Consider the following 23,510-nt stretch of genomic DNA (forward strand, 5'->3'; position numbering starts at 1 on the left):
GGCAATGGCCAACTCCATCCTGGTGCAGCTCGTGTCAGCATCCATAGCCATTTGGACAAATCCACATCATTTCTGTGCCTCCCCAGTTGCCTACCGAGTAAAAAACTCATTATGTTTTTGGAGGCCAGGGAGGGTTTTAGGTATTCATCTGTCATCCTTCTGACGATGGGTGGGGCGTCCTGGGAGTGACTTCAGAGGCTCCTTTATCCATGACTGGTTGACGCCACAGGCAGCTTCAGGAAGAGAGCACAACCGACCGAGGTGGCCTGAAAGAGATGATGAAACCCACTTAATCCAGTGGACCCTGGGGCCTCTTGCCCCGCCCCCCGGCCACCTCCCCACCACACACACTTGTTTCCAGCAGTGGTCATAAGACCTTGCTTTGGGGCATAGTCTGATTTGAAATGTCAACCTTATCATTTCCTTCATTCTGTCATATACATGGGTCTGTGTCGAGAATCTCTGTTCTGTTCCATGGACAAATTTTTGATTCCTGTTTTAATTGCTAAATCTATAATGTAGATTTTCATATTTTGAAACAGCTCACTATCATGGCTGTTTCCACATAGAGTCTCTTCAGTCGGCTCATTTCATGGCAAGATCCTGTTGAGGTTCATGACTATATTTACACTGAATTCATAGATGTATTTTGGGAAGAATTGATACGATGACAATAATTAGTTTTCCTATCCTGCAAGAAATGGTATTTTTAGTCTCAAAACAGGAAACATAAAAACGTTTCAAGCATATTTCCCTCTAGTTTAAAAAATGATATTCACATGTGTTTTGTGGCCAGTGTGAAATGGACATATCATTTCTGTTATTTCATATTTTATTCTTCAAGTATATAATATCTTCTGTGTTTAACTTGTATCCAATCTTACTTTTTTGCAAAATATCTGGTTGAATGACTTGTTATTCTAAAGAGACACTCAAGAAGACAAAGGCAATTTTTTCAATTTCCTTATGTACATAAATTATAGTATATCAATAATATGATATAAATTACAGCTATTGAAAATGATAAAGGGGTCCTCTATGTACTGACCTGGAAAGATCTCCAAGAAATGGTAGTTGAAGAAAGAAACTCGAAAAACAATGTGTCTTATCATCCCATTTGTCTTTCTTCAGAGTCATCTATATCAATAAAAGTAAATGCAAAGAATAGGATCTGAAAATTTTACAGCAAACTGCTAATGGCAGTTCTTCTGGTGTAGGTGTGTAAGATGGGGGAATATAAGAAAGGAGTGGGGAGATGGATTATTAGTTGATCTCTATAAATGTAATTCTTACTTGTATTTTCTATAGGAATGTAAAAATATAAGTCAATTCTGTAAAATTATTTAAATAAAACAAGATTCCTCAGAAGCATACATTTGAGACGCAGACAGGTGCAAACACCAAGGCAGACTGACGCAGATTCAGCCTGTTTTCTCCATGGGAAGGGCACTGGGGCTCAGAAGAATGACATCAAAACCCCCAAACAAAGAGTCAACCAACCTGTAACTGGAGTTGAAGGCAAGAGCACAGACTTAGCCAGGGAAGACTCTCTACCTGTCTGTGGCTTTAAGAGGTTCTCATTCAGGAGGGAAAGTGGAGGTGATGACACCCATTCTCCAGTCTATTAGGCTTCCTTGTCCTCCCCATTTTACCAGGAATACACTCATGATAAGAATAGCAACAGCAGCAGCAGCAGACGTCTGCTCAGGGAGTCTGCCCGCCAGGCACTTCTCCAAGGGGCTTAACATACACTGGCTCATTTCATGTCTTAACAGGTTTGGTGAGTGCCACTGTCATGCCCATTTACCCAGAGCAGGGCACTGGGGTACGGGAAAGGCATGTAATTGGCCCAAGGTTACATAGCTAGTGCGTAGCAGAGCCAGGGTGTAAACCCAATTTGTTTGGCTTCAGAGCCCCCGCCTTCCACCCCTTCAGTTTGCCTCCTCTTGATCCTTGTGGAAGACAAAGAAACAATTCCCCTCCTTCTATTTGTTTTGAACACTGAAAACAGTATCTTAGTGCCTTTACATGGTTCTACATGGGTGAGAAGAAACCTGGATGACTGAGCCTTCCCTGCACTCTAGGAAGGGTGTGTGTGACCTGGATCCCTCCTCCACATATGTGTCTCAATTTCCTCAGTTGTTATGTGAGACTGAGTAGGACAGCCAATATGGGGGCAAGGCACATTTCATCATAATAGTCATTTTAGTTCCTTAAACAGCAGCACTGTAAGAAACACAAAGCCCTGTCCTCACTGTTAGTAAAAACATCCTGTAAAAATCCATGTCCTACTTCTAGACAATATCCACATGGGTCACACACTTTAATGTTAACTATATACTTGTTCTATATCAGACACTCACAAGGTAATACGGCGTGAGAAGTCTGACCACTCACAACCATATTTTCTACAATTAAACACCCCATTTATGTGAATTGGTGTTTAACAAAAAGCAGTCATTTGAGAGTCATTGCCAAGGCTGGATCCAGAGATCAAGGAAGTGTAGAGAATCCTACCTGGGACTGAATTGCCTTGCAGCTTTCACGGGGTAATTGGATCTTGAGACCACAATCGCTGACAGTACCCAGTGGACCTGTTGAAATGCAATGAGCACTGTTAGGACACTTTTTGTAATTCCTCCCATGGGAGAAGTTTTAATGGAGAGATTTTGCTCAAGTCAAGGAAAAGCCTGAGAGAAGAGAGCTGAGTGTCCAGGCAACAGATACACAGGTGGTACCCAAACATAGGTAATGTCTGCCCTGCCTTCCAGCACCTCTAATTCAGTGTATTCAGCCCTGAACATGGAGTAACTCAGGTGGTGGCAGCCACTGTCAGATCTTGCCATTGCACGTGGCCACAGTGTTCTGAGCCATTGTGCGTCACCATGACTCCTCTTGGTGCCTAATGAATCAGGTCCTGGGACTTAGAGAAAGGTAGTGGGAGAAGGGGCAAAAGAATTTTTCTCCCCTTTTTTGCTCTCTCTTCCAGACCAATTGTTACTGCTGTGAGAAATGTGGCTTATCAGAACAACTCCTGGGATAAAACACTCAGATACATCTAGCTAACGTAGCATCTTTATCTGCCATCACAAAATGAATTGGCTTGATAAACTCCAGCCCTGCTGGGTAATAGTTATGTGAGTACCATTTGTCCACATTAGGAAAATGATGCTGCACACAGAAGTGTTAGGAGTACAAGCTCAGGAGACAGACTGTTTAATTTCCAATCCCGGTTCTGTGGGATCTCGGGCAAGTCCCTTAAACTCTCTGATCCACAAGTTCCCCCTCTGTAAAACGGAGAGGACAACACTTCCTTCCTTAAGAGTTTGTGAAGACTGAATGAGACGATACTACTAAAGTGCTCAGAACAGTGTCTGGCATGCAGGGAGTGCTCAGATGACCTTAGCATTCATAACTGTGCTCATCTCAGCCAACCTCTTTGATTTGGCTCAGTCTTGGTTGGATCTACTGTATATCCAATCCCTTCAAAGTTCATCTCCCCAGTGGCACTGTTCCCCTCCTCTCCAGCCCATTTCCAAAGAAGAGGTCTTGGAGTGAGGCAAAGCTCATGCTCCTTGCAGTATCAGAAGGGCTGGGGCTCCCGAATCTTGAGCTGGTCTCCACATCACGCTGATGGTCAAGTCCTTGGCTATGCAATTACTTGTATTCTCTCAGGAGAGAACATTCCATTTGTATCCCTGAAAGTTCTGCTAGCTTCTGCTGTTGAGAAGCATTGCTGGAATAACTCGGCATGTGCCATATTCCCAGAGAGCTAGGACAACTACTCTTGCAGCCATGCATGACCTCAATTCCAGTTCTCGCTGGCGCTGGGGATCCCGAGGTATGCCTGTGACCAGGATGGGTGCCAGTATGGGCATCTAGGCCAGAAGCGCTGCTGCTGGTGATACTAATGGTGATCAGGGAGTCATTGCCCCAAGCCAGGCACAAGACTGTGAAGTTCCATAGCCTACAGACACACCAACCTACAGCCTCTGTCTACAGCATTGCTGGTGGCAGCGAGGGACATGTGTGTCCTCAGGCCAGAACATTTTCATTAATGCAGTACGAGGCACTGATGTAAAGGTGAACTTCATGTCCAACTGGAATAAGGATTCATATACCAGCAGTAACATCCTGAAATTTAAAGGGTAATTGTATACTGTACATAACTGGTGCAACATTTTTCATTAATTTACAGGAATCCAGACATAATAAGAACACTCTGCTCACTTGCTTTGGAAATCAACTCGTTGTTAATGCAAATGTTCCCCACTTTACCTTATATCAGTTAAAGACACAAGCACTGACTGACATAAAATAAATGTGTGCTCAAATCCCATCACTGTGACAATATGATTTATCTAAGCCACATTTCTTCATCTGTAAAGTGAAGGTCATAATTGCTCCTACCCCAGAGTTTGTCAAGGAAACGTCTGTAGTAACGTGTTCTACTTCGGTTTGAATGTTTGCTGAGAGATTTTAAGCCCTACTACTACCCCTTCCCCTTCTCCCCTACATGTGGGCAAGCTGATAAGAGAGCCTGAGTACTCCCTCCTTTTTTTATATGTCTCTGTTTTTTCTTAGTTTTTATTTACCATTTTGTGTACATGGATTATGCATTCATTGTGGAATACATTTCCCAATTTCTCCCTCTTATTACAACTTTTTTTCAAATTCTTTTCCCACTTAGAAACATAATATTGAGCAGAGTTTCCTGTGCTATACAGCAGGTCCTTGTTGGTTATCTATTTTAAATATAGCAGTGTGTACATCCCAAACTCCCAGCCAATCCCTCCCCCCACCCTTTCCCCCTGGTAACCATAAGTTCAGTTCTCTAAGTGTATCAGTCTGTTTCTGTTTTCTAAATAAGTTCATTTGTACCATTTTTTTTAGATTCCACATATAAGTAATATCATACGATATTTGTCTTTCTCTGTCCAACTTACTTCACTCAGTGTGACAATCTCTAAGTCCATCCATATTGCTACAGATGGCATTATTTCACTCTTTTTAATGGCTGAGTAATATTCCATTGTATATATGGACCACATCATTTTAAAGAAGATGTGGTACATATATTCCCTCCTTTGATGCAAGCCAGAAGTTCAAACCATGCCAGCCCCACCCAGTGGAAGCAAAATCCCTCACCCCAGCTCCATCTCCTAAGCATAATAAAGCCCCAAAGTCAATTTCCTTTCCTTGTTCACTCAAGCCATTTTCAGACCTACTTGGGGAGGCTGCCCTGGTCTCCCAAGAAAGCCTCAATATGTGAGTAGTGATCCTGTTACTAGTGCTTTAATGCATGTAAGGCGTAACCTGTCTTGATATCTAAACCAAATTCGGGGTTAAGCAGAACAGAGAGGACACTGGAAGTATCCAGTAACTACTCAAAAAGCAAAACACTGGATGGTGAGGGGGACAAAAAACTAAAACAGAGGTTCATAGTTTTACCCAATTGGAAATCCAAAATTTACTAAAAGAATTTATGCAACAAAAGATTAAATTATGCTAACTGGCTTTTGTACTTCTACAAGAGAGGTTCTGAATTAACTTTAGCATCTCAATATGTACCAATTGGCAAAGCTTCATAGCCTTAATCAGCATCAGACTTAGGACACGAATACAGTTATACCTGGAGATTTTCACTAAATCTTAAAAAGGTACCAATTATACTTTTAGGAGAGAGTTATCAAACACAAAATAAAGGACAAAAATATGCCTCACCCTAACCATCAGAACTGTTGCCCTGCATAAATTCCCCCATAGTCAAATTACCCAAAACTATGCTCTGATTCAATGAAAGATAAAGTCTTTGGCACAATTGGTTTTACAAAATGGAAGCCCTTGGACCTTCAATCCCACATAAAATAGTTAATACAGCCCAATATAAATTAAAACAGGGGGTTATGGGTTGACTTCCCCCCCCCAAATATGTGGAAGTATTAACCCACTGTGTCCGTGTTTTTCTGCCAGCTGAGCATAGTCAGGTGCAAATTATAAGTCAACTGTACAAGGACGTAAGTGTACCTTGCCCTGGAATCATCCTTACACACAATTACCAGCCATGAGCCATTATGCAGACCCAGAGGTTCTGGAACACCAGGGCAGCCTGAGGAAAGGACCTCCTGTAGCTCTTGTGGAGCCTCCTACTGGTCTTCCCCCAAATTCACCTGAACGCATTGACTCCGGCAACCGTGCAATGAAGAGGACAGAAGCAAAAGTTTCAGAGACTGATTGGATACTAGGTATGAATCAACAGTGATGGCTGGAATTAATCTTTCTTTCTTTTTTCCTTTTTTTTTTTTTTTGCAGCGTGGCATGAGGGATTGCAGTTCCCCAACCCCGGATAGGACCTGCGCCCCCTGCAGTGGAAGTGCGGAGTCTTAACCACTGGACCTCCAGGGAAGTCCCGGGAGTTAATCACTTTGATCACATTAATTCCTTTTTAGGTAAAAGACTAAATCCATACTTAATACAAAGGGAAAAAAACAACATTCCTCAAACGTATGGACACCGAGGGGGGAAAGCGGCGGCGGCGGATGGTGGCGGTGGTGGGACGAATTGGGAGATTGGGATTGACATTTATACGCTAATATGTATAACATGGATGACTAATGAGAACCTGCTGTATAAAAAAATAAAATTCAAAAAAGAATTATAAAAAAATTAATGTTCCTTTGGTAAGTATAATCAAGTATAATATTTTAAAAATATTACTTATACCTTAAAATTTTAGAACAGGCTTATCTTATTCAGTATTGGAGATACACTCTTGCAAATGAAAGCACTAACCACATCACTATTATTCAGTCATTACAGAATAAGTCGTTTGGAGATGCTTTCCAGGCATAGTAAATATTACATGATCAACATGTAATTAATATGCAATTAGAAGTTTATTACCTAATGTCTTTTTCTTCTCTGCCTCTTTTACAATTTGTCTAATAGTGGATTTTGCCAGACTTGGAATATGGCCCACCCAGATCTACCTGATGTTTACCTACTTAAAATCTGCATTTTTAAACAGCCTTTAATCACCAAAGTAATTCCTTCTTTGACTATGCAAACTATTTCCTGTGAAGCAGAATATGATAATGAGAAAATAAAATATTAGTGGCAAAGAGACCTTCACAGAGTAAACAAAACAAACTTATGGACTGAATGTTTGTGTTCCCCCTCTTCCCAATTCAGATGTTGAAATCCTAACCCCCAGTGTGATGGTATTTAGAGGTGAGGCCTTTGGGATGTGATTGGGTCATGAGGGTAGAGCCCTCACGAATGGGATTAGTGCCCATATAAGGAGCTGAAAAGACCAGAGTTCTCTTCTGCCATGTGAGGACACTGCAAGAAAACCTCTGTGTGAGAACCAGGAAGTGAGCATTCACCAGACACCGAATCTGTCAGCATCTTGATCTTGGGCTTCCCAACCTCCAGAACTATGAAAAATAAATTTCTGTTGTTTATAAGACACCCAGTTTATGATATTCTGTTAGAGCAGCCTGAACAGACTAAAACAAAACCTATTGGCAAGTGCCTGTCAAACTGGGTAGAGTGACTCCGTTTCTGCTGGTTTGCATTCACAGAGACTTGTTTCTATCTGTGCCTACATGTTTTTGCACTCCTGCTGTCCACTGTGTTTCAAATATATTGGTAAGAATAACTTGAGACCTAGAATGCTAGCAGCTTACTCCAGAGAGGATTTTCATTTGCTTCTGCCAGATGCCTGGGGTCATTCTAGATGGGGTCCAAGAAAACCAAGTGCAAAACTTGAGGCCCCTACACAAACCAGGGTATTTGAAAGTAATCTATAATTCCACCCAATATTAAGTCCACTTCCTGTTCCTCCCAGCCGTTAGATCATAACAACTTGGGGGCCCAGATCATTTCTGGCAGAGTTAGAATCCCCATGTTGTGTGCCTCTGGTTTCTTTCACCTTGTCAGTTAAGGAAGTCAAACCTCACCAGGCTAACAATTTCCCTTAGGGAAATAGTCACTTCCATGCTCCTTCACATGATTAGATTCCTATTTTCCTTTTGATTTTTAAATTCAAAATGATATACAAAATTTTAAATATACAGAGAAATTGAAAGAATAGCACCATGAACACCCAAATATTCACCATCTAAACACAACTATCATTAACATTCTTGCCATGAACACTGTGCACATAGGAGAGCAAAATTTGCCACTCCAAAATGTCTCTTAAGTCCAAAAGACTCAAGAAGAAACTTTGACTTTCCCCCTAACCACCTAAAGAATTTAGATACAGGGCTTGTTCTCAGAATAGAACTATCACCAGAGACATCTGTAAGAATATGGGCTGGGTCTGGGGGGGGGCAACTCTTAGAGATCAGAGTCCACCCCGGGTCCCATTGTCTCTGCAGGGCCCAGCAAACATTTGTTTACCGAACATTTGCTTTTCCATCTTCATGTGGAATGCCTTCCTCCCGTTTTACATTCCAAACCCCTACCCCCAACATCCTTTCCTATCTTTAGCTGAAGTTGGTATTTAAGATGAAGGTTTTGTCCATTTGGGGGAGTTACTCATTTCTCCTGGGGTCTCTCCCATGTATACACATTATTAAACTTTTCTGTGATTTTCTCCTGTTAATCAGTCTCATGTCAATTTAAGTCTTATTACTTCTGAAACTAACAAAACATTGTAAATCAACTATACTCCAATAAAATTAAAATTTTAAAAAGTTTAATTCTTAGACCAGCCAGAAAAAGCTAGAAGGGTAGAGGAAAACCTCTTCCTCCCCAACATGCTGAACCTTTTCAAAGACATTTTCTAACCTCATGACACCTCATTCCTAATTTTATTTTTTTAGCACATATCTCCTAAAAACCAGAACATTCTCCGACATAAAAATAAAACCAGGTTTCCTGCCCAGCAAGTAAGGAGCTTGGAAGTCATGACTCTCATCCTCATAACAAGAAAAAAGATGAACAAATTGAAAATCAACAACTCTTTTCAGATACATCAGATGTTAAATTTAGGAAAACCACTGCCCCTAAAGTTGGAGCAAGAAGCAAATACACCGACTCACAGCTTACAAGGATCAGAAAGCCAGGGAAAGGTGCTAGCACACACCCCAGACCTCCTCCTGATCTGTCAACCAACCCCTCTCCGCGGGGTCTTCACCACTCTCTTGGGGAGTGTTTCTGGAACGAAGGGGGAAGGAGTAGAAGGATGGGTGTCTCCAGGCTCTGGCCGCTGAGCGTGACCCTGTGCTCATGGGCACCAATGATGGAGCCAGACTGCTCAGGCCCACATCCCATTTCCCCCTGGCTGGCACCGTCAGGCAAGTTGTTCCACTTCCTTTAGCCTCAGGACCCTCATCTTTTATAGATAACACCTACCATGAAAAACTTGGCGGATGAAATCAGTTGCCGCACGTCAAGCGCTCAGCACAGTACCAGCACAGAGCACACGCTCTAAAGGCTCAACCATGACGAGTACGTTAAGGAAAAACCTTGCCTTTATTCTTCCCCATCTCTCTCATTTTTTTTCATGCTGACACTTGCTGAAAGGACAGACCACACTCTCTATTCTCCCCTTGTGACTTGTTGCTGCCCAAATCCATCCCATAGCCACTGGTGATCACCTAAGCCCAGTAGACATTTCTAGCCCCCTGCACTCAACACCATGCCCCCCACGCCCTATAGACCTCCCCTCGTTGTCCGAACACTGCTCTCCCCTGGTTCTCGGGCGTCTCCCTTTCCATCTCCTCCATCAGATGATCCTCTTTGCAGCTCTTCTGCCGTCTCCCTCTGCAGGGCATGAAGGGCACACAGTTTCCGCCACAGTGCCCAGGCATGAAGCAGTACCTTTCTACTTGGCCTTCCTGCTTCACTCTTCAGCCCATTATAACATGTTCACAGTCAAGCAGCCACAGGCGTCCTTCCAAAACATAAGACAGAATCCTCTCTAAGGATCCAAACCCTCCAGGGACTTCAGATCTCATGTACAGTAGAAGCCTGAATCCTTATTCTCTTTCTGATCACATCTCCTACTATTCTATCTCTCACCTACACTGCTCCAAGCACTTGGCTCTTCCTTGAATACATCAGGCACACTCTGGCCTCAGAAGCTTTGCACAGGCTGCTCCCGCATCTGGATAGCTCCAGAGAGCTGCCACAGGAGCCCGCCAGCTGCACCCTCATTGGCTGGACGGCCACAGGGGTGGGCCTTGCATGTGATGAACCCACACACTGGAGCATGGGGCCCGTGTCACCTACTAGGGTGGAAGCTGGGTCCCTTGGGGGCACCGAGGCTGAGGACAGACAGCAGGAGGCTCAGGCCCCGAGAGGTCGCTGTGGCCAGAGGGCATCCGCGAGGCAGCGGCGTCAGCCTCGTGCATCATCTCGTGCGGCGCATGCCCAGGCTGTGGTGACCACGCTCAGGCCTCTGACCAGGGCGGTGCCCGTTTTCCGGAGGAGGGGGACCCCGCGGAGGGGGAATGCCCAGGGCAGCCAGCGCTCCCACCAGGTACCTCTCAGTCCCCTTGTCCCCCCACAGCACCCTCGCAGAGAAGGCCCATGGGGGCGCTTCCCGACCCTGCATTTCCCCAGCTGCTCCTGCAGCAGATGACTTTCCAGATTTCCCCTACGGTGCATCGGCCCCATCTGAGGGTGACCCTGATTTTACTTGACAAACGCGCGCGTATTTGAAGCCAAGTGGAGGAATCATATATCTGTCCCCGTCGGAGGGCAGGGGCCGTGTTTAACTTGCTCACCTTTGTGCCCTAGAAACCTGCCCCAGAGTCTGGCACCGAGGGGATGACTCGGGGGACACTGAGAAGACGTCATTTTCTTGGCGGGCATCTGTTAAATTGAGGTTTGCTAGGGAGGGTGGCGTCCGTGCTCTGGTTGCATTGATTCCGTGGGTGCTGAGCGCTCGTCTGTGCCAACCACCGGGCTCAGGGCCTGAGAGGCATCCACGTCCTTTAACCCTCAAGCAACTCCCGGAGACAAGTCGCAGTGTTTCTGAGTCCATTTGGCGGCGGGGTCGGGGAGACGCAGGCAGGGAAGGGCAGGTACAGGCCAGTCTCACGCGGCCCCGAAGCCCCACGGCCGCTTCCTGACCTCTGCGCTTCGCCCCGGGCGCCTACTGCGCGGGAGTCCGTGCGCCGGGCGTTTGCTCAGGATGGCAGTTTGCCAGAGACGGCTTTTTTTTTTTTTTTTTTGCGGTACGCGGGCCTCTCACTGTTGTGGCCTCTCCCGTTGCGGAGCACAGGCTCCAGACGCGCAGGCTCAGCGGCCATGGGTCACGGGCCCAGCCGCTCCGCGGCACGTGGGATCTTCCCGGACCGGGGCACGAACCCGTGTCCCCTGCATCGGCAGACGGACTCTCAACCACTCCGCCACCAGGGAAGCCCCCAGAGACGGCTTTTGAGCAGCATTATTCCCTCAGCAGGGCCCCGGCTTCCAGGTGCCGGAATCTCCCTGCAGCTTCTCTGCCAGCAGAGCTCGAGGAGTTGGAGCCCCGCAGAGGTGGCTGAGGCTTAGTGAAGTTTGCGACGCGAGGCTGCTGCGGAGCTGTTAGCTGACATCTCTCACTGCAGCGTCCACGAATTGCCACCCTCCCTTTTACCAACGGAAAGACACAGGAGAGTCTTTGACAATTTGGAGGTAGGTCTGTGCTCTGTTTACTTCCATATGGCTCAAAGTCACTTATTTGAGCTTGAGACGCAGTTCCATCCTAGTTTGAAAACTTCACAAATTTGTTTCTCAATGGGCACTGTCTGCTTTTCACAATCACTTTCTGAATCCTCTGCATCCCAGTGCAGCAAATATCTCAGTAATGAGATTTTAACAAGTTAAGGCTATACGAGCTACAGAGAAAAACATCAAAGGTCCCCTCTGACATTTAGCTGACTATATTTTTTGGTTTACACTGAATATATGTATATTCATGGGCTATGTTTAGCATGACATAAAACTTTTAGTAGCTCTGAAAAATATCAAATGTGCAGCAAACAGAGTGAAAACTACAAGCTGAACCCCACCCCCGCCAATTCTACTCTCTAGAGGGGCCCTTTTTATATCTTGGGTATCCATGCAGATATTTCAACATAAAAATATTTTTCCAGTATTAGAAAAATGGTATTATTTTATGTACATTGTCTTCCAAACTTGCTTTCTCATTCATTAATATATATGGCCATCTTTGCACATTAGTGCACAGAAATCCATCACATTGTTTGCAGTGTCTTCAGTGTAGTCTGTGGAATGGATTCACTATAGTTTATTCAGGGAGGCCTCTGTTGATATTCACTTAAGTGTTTCCAATTTGTAACACATTGGCCAGGGTGGTGGGCAGCTGCATGTTCTAGCAGGATGAGTGATCTGAGAGAAATAGTGCCAGTGAGACTGCCATTAGGCCATTGAAAAAGTGCAGGTGAACACAATCTTTTTTTTCTAAAGAAGAAAGTAAATAGAGAAAATATCTTGCTGCATAGGAGTTTCACAAATGGAATGTTGGAACTATAAGTAGAGACGGATAGGTGGGTATATATCTAGGTGGGTATTTCTAAGCTACTTTTTGGATGGGTAAAGGCTGCAGTTCACTTGGGTCAAAGAAATCTCTCTTGAAGGTATAGTATATGAAGACAGTTAAAAAGCAGAGGCCTCTAACGATTCCCTCATAAAACAGTTAGAACAAATAACTGAGTTCACCAAGTTGCAGGATACAAAACCAAAGCACAAAAGTCTATTGTGTTTCTATACACTAACAATGGACAGTCCGAAAGGAACTCAGGAAAACAATTCCATTTACAACATCATCAGAAAGAATAAAATACTTAGGAATAAACTGAACCAAGAAGGCAAAGGACTTGTACACAGAAAGCTATAAAACATTGCTGAAATTAAAGAAATAAATGGAAAGACATTCCATGTAAATGGGCTGGATGACTTAATATTGTTCAGATGTCAGTACTCCCCAAAGTGATCTACACGTTCAAGGCACTCCCTATCAAAACCCTAAATACATTTTTTTTTGGCAGAAATAGAAAAAGTCATCCTAAGATTCCTATAGAATCTCAAGGGACCCTGAATAGCCAAAGCAATCTTGAAAAGAAGAAAAGTTGGAGGGCTCACACTTTCTGATTTCAGAACTTACTACGAAGCTACAGTAATCAAAACAGTGTGGTTCTACCTCCAAAGTAAATATAAACATACAGATTAAGAACAAGCATTAAGTTAATGTAGCCACAGACTCTTTAATTGGGGCACAAAATCTCTCCACTGTATACCTAGTGAAAAATAAAATGCACACTCCATGGTCTTACATGACCTCACCTTGGAATTCATAAAGCATCACTTCTGCTGTGCTCTGAGGGTCTATTCATTTTTCTTCATCCTTTCTTCTTTCCATTCCTCAAACCGGATAGTCTCCATTAGGCTGTCTTCACACTTGCTGATTCTCTCTTCAGCCTGCAAAAATCTGCTTTTGAGATTCTCTAGGGACTTTTCATTTCCAATACTGTATTGTTCAACTTCAGAATTTTCACTCGGTTCTTTTTTTTTTTTTTATAATTTCCCCGTCTTCATTAATATTCTCTGTTTGGTGAGATATTGCTCTCCTACTTTCCTTTCATTTTTAAGCATGTTTTAATTTATACCTTTGGACACATTCAATACAGCTCTTGAAAGGTTTTATCTAGTAAGGCAACATCTGGGCCTTGTCAGGGACAGTTCCCATGAACTGCTTTGCTCCCCTCTGTATTGGTTACACATTTCTGCTTCTTTGCATGCCTCGATCATTTTGCTTAAATTATACATTTCAAATACTATAATGTGCCAACTCTGGAAGTCACATTTTCCCCTTCTTCCAGGTTTGTTGTTGTTGGGAGTTTGTTTGTTTTATCGTTTTTGTTGTTGCTGTTTGTTTAGTGACTTTCCCGAATGAATTTTTACTGTTTGTATTCTTTGTCACTTGCGGTCACTGAAGTTTCTTCTCAGTTACCTTTGTGGTGAACCAACAACTGGAAATAGATTTTATTAAATATCTTGAATCAATAAGTCTCCCAACTTTTGTGTTCATGTTAGGTCATACCTTCAATGCACATGTAGACAGGTTACAAGTCTACTTTAGTCTCAATTCTTGCTTACACAGAAACTCAAGATCAGCCAGAGCAAAAGCATCAGCCTTCTCAAGTGTACCATAGCCTCAGGCAGCCATAAAATTAGCCAATTGCCAGTAACTTTCTTTTCGACAAATGGCCTCAGGAAAGGCTTTTCACCCTGGGTTAACTCCAAGTCAGGACAAATAAAATCAGGTTTGCAAATGGAACCTTCCAGGGAACACCCCAATCTCGTCAAATAATAATGCTATGAATACTAGACCCTTGCTTCTATTAATAGATATGATTTGCAAATATATTCTCTCATTCTGTGGGTTGCTCTTTCACTTTCTTGATAATGCCCTTTATTCATTCACGTTTACCTCAAATATTTATTGAAAGTCTCCTATGTACCCCTCACACTGCCAGTTGTATGTTCCATGAGTTCAACAGTGAACATGATAGGCAAGATCCCTGCTCCAGTGAGATTAACACACAGGCTAGGGCGAGGCGGGGGGTCACACACCATACATAAAGAAACAGCAATTTCCAATTACAGCAAGAGCTATGAACGAAATAAGCCATTCAACCCAAATGCAAGCATTATTAGCCTTCTAATTTATAAATGGGTAGAGATTTGGACTAGAGTATTGGTTTTCAAAATATGCCCCTTGAACCCCTAGAGAACAGATTCTTAAACTTTAGCATATCAGTGTTCCTTGTTAAAATCAAATGAAAATTATAGGCCATGGGGATTATGGATTTCCTTAGTGAAAAAGCACATGCACCAATAACTTCCTATCTCTCTCTTAGGTTTCATAGATTACCTGAAGTCTATCTGCAGGAAGCTGGTAGGGGTGGCTCTAAGCTTAGCCTATCCTTCTGCCAGAGCAGCTCCTATTGTCCACTATTTTTGCATATTGGACCTTCAAGAAAGATTTTATTTGATCCAAGTGTGTTGTGGGCCCCACTCTCCCAGAAAATAGTTTAGAAACACCAAGTTAGAGGATCTCTCTGTGTTATCTCTTTCAACAAAACATTAGTAAGAATTCTACCCTTTGAGATGCTTTTTCCTTGTTTACTTTCTTCAATGAAAAAACTAGACTGTGTTCACTTTCTCTTTTTTCATTCTTGCCATCCTCCTGGAACCTGCCTGTCCCTCTTGCCAGCGAGATATAAATTGGGATTGATACAATGTCTCTCGATAGGGGCCTGTCTGAATGAGTCATGGTGAGTTCATTCCATGAACTACACTGCAGCCATTGAAAACAAGGTGGTTGATTTCTGTGCACTAATATGCACAGTCTGATTTCTTAGACTAAAAGCACGGAGTTCTGATTAAGATAAGGTCCACTACATTAATCTAGACAGAAAATAGAGTGAAAGCCTGAATTAAAATAGTGCTGCAGGGCTTCCCTGGTGGCACAGTGGTTGAGAGTCCGCCTCCCGATGCAGGGGACACGAGTTCGTGCCCCAGTCCGGGAAGATCCCACGTGCCGTGGAGCGGCTGGGCCCGTGAGCCGTGGCCACTGGGCCTGCGCGTCTGGAGCCTGTGCTCCACAACGGGAGAGGCCGCGACAGTGAGAGGCCCGCGTACCACACACACACAAAAAAAATAGTGCTACAGCAGATGAAGAGGGAAAAGAGATAAGGAAAACATAAGGAAGCAGAATCCATAGGATCTGGTGATTGATAACATAATACTTCGCTTCCCCCCACATAATGACACCACAGTAACAGGATCTAGTATAAGAACAGGGGATTATTATACTGTTACACTGCAGTGGAAAAGGCTGCAAGGTCCAGACCCTAAGAAGGAGTTTTTAGGGACAACCAAGCCAACAAGGGAGATAAAAATAAGGATGCTAGAGGAAATTGATGTGTCTGACACTTACAGCTAGAGCAAGCACTAAACAAAGCCCAACTCCTAGGCAGATTAACATAAAACCTCACTCTGAAGGCCTATTTATCTTAGTTCCTGTTATCTAATATATCATTACAGCTTTCAACAAAGAATTACAATCCATGTTAGAATGAAATAATATTCAGAGTCTGAAGAGACAAAGCAAACATCAGAACAACATTCAGATATGGCACAGAGTTTAGAATGGTCAAACAGGGAATTAAAAATGACTATCGGGCTTCCCTGGTGGCGCAGTGGTTGAGAGTCTGCCTGCCGATGCAGGGGACGTGGGTTCGTGCCCTGGTCCGGGAAGATCCCACATGCCGCGGAGCAGCTGGGCCCGTGAACCATGGCCGCTGAGCCTGCGCGTCCGGAGCCTGTGCTCCAAAACGGGAGAGGCCACAACAGTGAGAGGTCCACATACTGCAAAAGGAAAAAAAAATGGCTATGATTGGGTTTCCCTGGTGGCACAGTGGTTGAGAGTCCACCTGCTGATGCTAGGGGACACGGGTTCGGGCCCCGGTCCAGGAAGATCCCACATGCCGCGGAGCGGCTAGGCCCGTGAGCCTTGGCCACTGAGCCTGCGCGTCCGGAGCCTGCGCTCCCCAACGGGAGAGGCCACAACAGTGAGAGGCCCGCGTACAGCAAAAATAAAAAAATAAAGTAAAAAATTTAAAAAATAAAAAAATGGCTATGATTAATATGTTAAGGGCTATAATGGAAAAAAAATAGACAACAGGCAAGAATAGACAGGTAGAATACAGAGGAGTGGCATCAACAAAAGTAGTAGAGTAGGGAATTTGAAGGGCCTGTCCTTCCACAGAAACACCAAAATGAGCAAACACTGTCAGAACTAAATTGGTCAGACTCTAGGAAATAAAGGTTTGAAGCAACCAAATGAATGCTGAATCAACAAAAAGAAGCCTTCGACAGGAGGGCTTTGTGGTGTTTTAACTGAGCCTTGCCCCCTTCCCCTCCCCTCCATGGTGATAGTCTTGAAGACAGTAGCCCTCATTCCTGATGTAGGTATCTTGTTCTGGAGGAACAGCGTAGACCTTGTTCCCAAGGAATTGTATTTGTCTATTTTGACCCGTCTAGGGTTTCCCTGAGGACAGATACAAGGTGCAAGTTTTTTTTCACCCAACTCAGAACTCTCTCATGGTGACACAGTGGCTGTAAAAAGACAAAGATAGAATCTTGAAAGCAGCAAGAAAGAAGTGACTCATCAAGTAAAAGGAATCTTCAATAAGATTAGCAGTCAATTTCTCAGAAGAAACCATGGAGACCAGAAGGTAATGGGATAACATATTTAAAGTGCTGACAGAAAAAAAAATCTGTCAATCTCTCAACCAAGAATTCTATATCTGGCAAAACTATGCTTCAAAATGGAAAGAGAGGGCTTCCCTGGTGGCGCAGTGGTTGAGAGTCTGCCTGCCGATGCAGGGGACACGGGTTCATGCCCCGGTCCGGGAGGATCCCACATGCCGTAGAGCAGCTGGGCCCGTGAGCCATGGCCACTGAGCCTGCACGTCCGGAGCCTGTGCTCCGCAACAGGAGAGGCCACAACAGTGAGAGGCCCCCGTACCGAAAAAAAAATGGAAAGAGAAATTAAGACATCCCCATATTTTAAAAAAGCTGAGAAAAGTCATCGCTAGTAGACCTACCCTAGAAGAAATGCTAAAGTTAATTCTTCCAGCTGAAATGAAAGGATACTAGGCAGTAAATGTAAGTCATATGAAGAAATAAAGAACAGTGGTAAAGATAACAATACAGGTAAATATAAAAGCCACTTTTATCATATTTACGGTTTGTAATACCTCTGTTTCTCCTACATTATTTAATATGCAAACACATAAAACAATACTTACAAATCTATGTTAATGGAAACAATAAATAGAAATTTAACTTGTAATAATAACGACAAGAGTGGGGACTGAGCTGTATAGGAACAAAGCTTTTGTATACTATTGAGACTAGGTTGCTATTAATTCAAACTAGATTGTTAAAAGTTTAATATGTCAAGTGTAGTCCCCAGGGTAAACACTTAGAAAATAACTTTTAAAAATACAGGGCTTCCCTGGTGGCTCAGTGGTTAAGAATCCACCTGCCAATGCAGGGGACACAGGTTCGAGCCCTGGTCTGGGAAGATCCCACATGCCACAGAGCAACTAAGCCCATGCATAACAACTACTGGGCCCATGCACGACAACTACTGAAGGCCGCGCGCCTAGAACCTGTGCTCCGCAACAAGAGAAGCCACCGCAATGAGAAGCCCGTGCACTGCAACGAAGAGTAGCCCTCGCTCGCTGCAACTAGAGAAAGCCCATGCACAGCAACGAAGACCCAACACAGCCAAAAATAAATAAATAAAAATAAATAAATTCATAAAAGAAAGAAATAAAGCACAGATTAAGATCACATTTAACCCTAAAGTGGTCAGGCCCATATGTTCAGGGAGTTTCGATTGCTATGCAGCCCTGGGCCAGCCTCTGATAGAGTTACTAAGCTTCTAAGACAACCTCTGCCCTCAGGAGAAAGTACATGAGACAGGTTCTAAGGCAGAGGTTCTCAAAGTGGGGTTGCTGGCACATCAGCATTACGGGGGAACTTGCTGGAAATGCCAGTTTTCTGGCCCTACCCCCAGCTAACTGGAGCATAAACTCTGAGGGTGAGGCCCAGCAATCAGTGTTTTAGCAAAATCTGGGTTTTAAATACTGTTCTAGTGGAAAGGACAGTCAGTATGGAGTGAGTTTGGGGCGGAGGTAGAAGGAGGAAGGGGGGATGCGATGTTGAAAGAAGGATTTGGACAGGCCAGGAGGCAACACTGGGGACTAAATGCAAAGAATAATTGAAGACAGACTAACAGCCTGGTTCAGCAGCAACAATATGTGAGCTGGGAGAGAGGAGAGAGGGTTGGCGATCATGTGAAGCCACGTGATCTACTGAGCCAAAGCAGGGAGTGGGACTTAAACGATATGGGAGCTGTTGAAAATTGAGTGGAAGAGTGACTTGGTGACCATGGTGCTTGAGGACAATTAATGAATATGTAGCACAGAAACGAGGAGGTGGGGGACTTCCCTGGCGGTCCAGTGGTTAACACTCCACACTTCCATTGCAGGGGGCACGGGTTCGATCCCTGATCGGGGAGCTAAGATCCCACATGCCGCGTGGCACAGCCAAAAAAAAAAATGAGGAGGGGGTATTTGGAGGAGAGTCTGCCTCTCCAGGGACATGCCCCTCTTGTCCAGCTTTTCCTGTGACTCTCCCACAAGTCCCAGACCCCTTCGGGCGTTAGAATGGGGATGATTATCTGGTCACAGTCTGTGTACAGGGACAAGACGTACTTTTGAAGGACACAGTATCCCGTTAACAGGGAAGCCCTTTCTTAAAGAGCTCAGGAGTGGAATCCCTGCCTGAGTGGTTATCCTGAAAGAATAGAGTTTGGAGCCCTCCTAGAACAGAACAGACCATCACTAAAAAGGAATTCCTAGCCCCTGGGAGACAGCCAAGAGATCATAATTTGAGAGTGATAACATTTCCTGAGATGCCACTGCCAGGAGGTGAAGGTATTGTGATGTGTAGAAAGAGGGACCTTAGTCTCCAGGCCTGGGGCTTGGGAGACTCTATTCCAATCCCCCCTCTGCCTCAAGGTCCTGGAAAGGAAACCCCCTAAGCTCCAGTTGCCTCTTCTGTAAAACCAGGGGCATGGTCTCCACGGCTTCTCCAAGGGCTCTTTCAACCCTAATGCACTACAAGACTTGAGGGAGTCGGGGATACAGCTTTAAGTAACTGCAGCTGTAATTGTGCCTAAATGCTTGGGGGTCACGAAGACTTTTGATAATCCCAAAAAGGTATGGGCTAGCTTTTTGGACAATTGCCCGCATACTCAAAACTTTGAAGGCCCTTTGAAGTCATCCACGGACCCCCAGATGAGGAAGCCTTGCTTCCCAGGTTGGTCAAAGACCACTGAAGGAAAGATATTGATATACTGGGTTGGCCCAAAAGTTCGTTCGGGTTTTCCATAGGATGCTACGAAAAACCCGAACGAACTTTTTGGCCAATCCAATGTTTTTTTGTGTGCTGATCTATCCCGTGGGTATGCCCAGCTCCCAGAGGGGCCCTTGCCAGCAAAATGGGTGGAAAAGGCTTTGGATCCCTTTGGCAGGGGAGGGGGAGAGTCTTTGCACAAGGACCATTAGGAGCCTGGCCCTGGGTAGGCCTATGTCCACTGAGCCTGAAGACTTGAGAATTTTCTCCATACTTGAGAATTTTCAGGAAGATTTCACCCACTGTGTCAGGATCTGTGGGAGTGGGGACTGGACAAAGCAGAGTATAATCCATATAGACTGCCCTATGCTGCTGTATTTTTCTCAGCTCACATTCCCGCTTCCCTGTTGTAGCAAGGATTTTAAAAGCAAACAATGTATAGAGTTGAGATGATTATTTTTCAATCTTGGCAGGGGGTTACATTTATCCCTTTAGGTTTACTTCTCTCACACACAAAAATCTGCAGACAGCTTACGCCCATACTACCTCTACTCTGTGTGAGATCCTGCACCAGCTCCAACAGGGGGAATGCCCAAAAAATAAGGTGCTGACACTCCAGTGAATGGGGCACGAGGTGAAGAAGAAAACCCAGAATAACACCCTTTAGGAAAGCTGAGAGCCTCCCCAAGGGAGGCCTGGGGATGGCAGATATATGGGTACTACCTGAAGAGAGAATGCTCTCAGCCATGACATCTTCTGCTACCAAACTCGAGTTCCTCTGAGGTGTCTGCAGCCCTTGGGTCGGAGTCAGTTCCTTCTTGTCACCCCAAGTCGCACACGGCCATACCAGAGCCTAAGGAGGGACGAGGGAAATGTTTCTTGGTGTTTCGTGGCTCCTCCTCTCCACTTCCCCCCTAAATCCCAACCCTGGAGCAGAGCTCCCTCCGGAAGCTGGCCTGGCCACCTCCCTCCCTCCTTCCCCCGGGTTGTCCAGATCTGAGGGTGAAGGGTGCTCACCACCACTCCTCTCACCTCGCCTCCCGCCCTCTCCCCCTCACACGCTCATGATTGTCGACCCTCGGGAGGGCTTCCCTGACTCCCTGTCACTTTGTCCACAGCTGCATCCCTTGCCTGGCACCACGATGGTAGTAAGAAGCAGGGGGCACAGAGGGAGGGAAGAGAGACGAAGACGGCCACGGGAATGGAAGGGCTTAGAAGCGACTACGTCCGGCTGCCGAGCCTGGGACAGACTTTGGCAGGGAGTCCCCTCCTTTACGTGACCGACAACCTAACATTTAATGATTTTCAAAGGACACAGAGAGAAGGTAGCAAGGAGAGCATTTAAATCTCCTGACAAAGATGAGACCATGATTCCTTTTTTCTTCTCTCTCCCGCCCTGCCTGCCCATTCTCAGTCACCGTGGCCGTTCCTCTGGGAACAGTGGGACAGTTTACACTCACTATTGGCAGTGGCCATGGCAGAGGGAGCCAGGCAATGAAGGAGGAAGAGGCCGCTGGAGTGGGGGAAGGGCTGGAACGGACCCCCACACACACAACAGGCTCTTGAGTAGCAGTCACCTCGCTGTTTTCTGGGAGGGAGAAGCTGAAGAGCCAGGCCCTGCACGCAGCTGGACAGATCTGGCCTGGACACGCGGACACGCCCTAGCGTTTCGGCCACAGCGGGCAGCGCCCCCTGCTCCCCGACCCCTTGACTCCCAACCTCAGGCATCACAAATGCAGACCGATCAGAGTGCAAGAGGACCGCTGGCCTCTGCTCTCCTGGCTCCTTTCTCATCCTCTTTGCTCAGCCCATCTTTTCCCTGATGTCCCTCAGTTGCTGAGGGCCGGAGCACAGGGGTGGGGATAGGAGCCCACACCCCTCACACCTGGCTCAGGTCAGCTTTCGTCTCCTCAGTGCCATCTCCGCCTGTGGGATCTGAAGTTGGAGTGTTCTGCCTCTCCATTCTATCCCCTGAGTGAATATCCGGCCTGTGTCTCCAGCCCCCGGGCTTTTGTGTGATGTCTTCCTGTTGTGTCCTCAGAAAAGCATCAGAGTTCTCGTCTTTCAGCCACACGCTGGGGAGGTGGCAGGTGAGTATGAAGCAGAATGACATCTCCCCTCCATTCCCTCCTGCCATTTCCTTCCTTAGTGCCCACGTCTCTTCTTTGTCTGAGATGATGAGGGCTGATGTGAGTGGTCAGGATGCATGAGCAAGGCGCCCCTGCGAGGCTGTGGCAGAGGGTTGATAGGGAAGAAGAGGTACTAATGAGTCAGCTAGGAGCCCCAACTTCTACATCCTGTGCCACAACAGCTGGGACAAGAATGTCCATTCTTCCTGGAGCCCCTGTGTTCAAAGGGTGCTGGAGTATCTGAGCTTGGAACCAGGAATCCTCGATTCTTTTCCTGTTTCTGCCCATTCACATCTAAATGTCTTCCTGCCACTTGCCTTAAAAAAAAATCTCTAAAACAGGACCCATGTTCCATGCTTCTGACCTCTCCTGGGAAGGTCAGCATAGACGAGGACCTGGAAGATGAGCTCTGAAGCTAAAAGGTGTTGTAACGGGATGGCAGCTTTGGGAAAAGAGTGCCCTTTTGCTGACCCGTTTTCAGGAACTTTGCTGAATCTCATGAAGGGGCAGTATCTGCGGGCTCCATCCACGCGGTACTTCCTTCAACTTTTGAATCCATCTCTTCTTTCTAAATGCTAAACAGGGAATTCCCTGGCGGTCCAGTTGTTAGGACTCCGTGCTTCCACTGCAGGGGGACGCAGGTTCGATCCCTGGTCGGGGAATTAAGATCCCGCAAGCCACGTGTCGCGGCTAAAAAAAAAAAAAAAAAAAAAGCTACACAAATAAATGTCCTTTGCGTGGCAGCATGATACCAGCTATCTAGGGTGCTACCAAACATGGATTCACACAGAAAGTGCCCTCTGCAGGAAGCTGAACTTCCCCTTAGTTCCAAGGGCACAATCACAGAGAGACCTGGAAGGGATGGTGGGGCAGTCCTTCTCCAAGCCTTCTGCAGTATAATGGTCTCCTTTCCTTCCGGGTCACTTCCTCCTGTGAGATTAACTCTTTCATTCTTTTTAGTGGCCGTTCTACAGTCACCTCTCATGAGTTTGAGGATACACCTAATAGTGTAAATACTGTCCACAAAATTTCCACCCCTAGCCATCACTTGCCCTCCTTTTTCAAGCATCTCAAGTTTAAGGAATCTAATATATTGTGGTTGTTACTCATTAGCAGTGTATCTAGCTGAATGGGGACATTAGCTTCTTGTTTACCACTGACTAGAGAGGAGCATCTCTAGAAAGGAATGTCACACCAGAAGGCTACCCTTCTGACCATCATGAGCCAGCTTTAAAAAGAGCTGGAGGGGCTTCCCTGCTGGCGCAGTGGTTAAGAATCCGCCTGCCAATGCAGGGGACACGGGTTCGAGCCCCGGTCCGGGAAGATCCCACGTGCCGCGGAGCGTCTAGGCCCGTGCACCACAACTACTGAGCCTGCGCGTCTGGAGCCTGTGCTCCGCAGCGGGAGAGGCCGCGACAGTGA

At 45.5% G+C, this 23,510-nt stretch overlaps 1 protein-coding gene across 2 annotated transcripts in view; it reads right to left on the minus strand.

Moving 5' to 3' along the window:
• Positions 1 to 82: 82 nt before the first annotated feature.
• ZNF75D (zinc finger protein 75D) overlaps positions 83 to 23,510 on the minus strand; it is a 36,977-nt gene continuing 13,549 nt past the window's right edge. The window contains exons 6-8 of one of the 2 annotated variants that reach the window (XM_089904064.1): positions 2,518 to 2,594; positions 1,049 to 1,137; positions 125 to 266 (exon numbers count right to left, since the gene is read on the minus strand). In XM_089904064.1, coding sequence (XP_089760190.1) covers positions 236 to 266; positions 1,049 to 1,137; positions 2,518 to 2,594 — 197 coding nt within the window. In that variant the 3' untranslated portion in view covers positions 125 to 235. Of the gene's footprint in view, positions 267 to 1,048; positions 1,138 to 2,517; positions 2,595 to 23,510 lie in introns of both variants that reach the window. The other variant, XM_089904065.1, reaches the window with a different exon arrangement.

Source organism: Delphinapterus leucas, chromosome X (assembly GCF_059928025.1).
Source record: "Delphinapterus leucas isolate spDelLeu-1000000601 "Yukka" chromosome X, BTC_Dleu_Yukka2, whole genome shotgun sequence".
Lineage (NCBI taxonomy): Eukaryota > Metazoa > Chordata > Mammalia > Artiodactyla > Monodontidae > Delphinapterus > Delphinapterus leucas.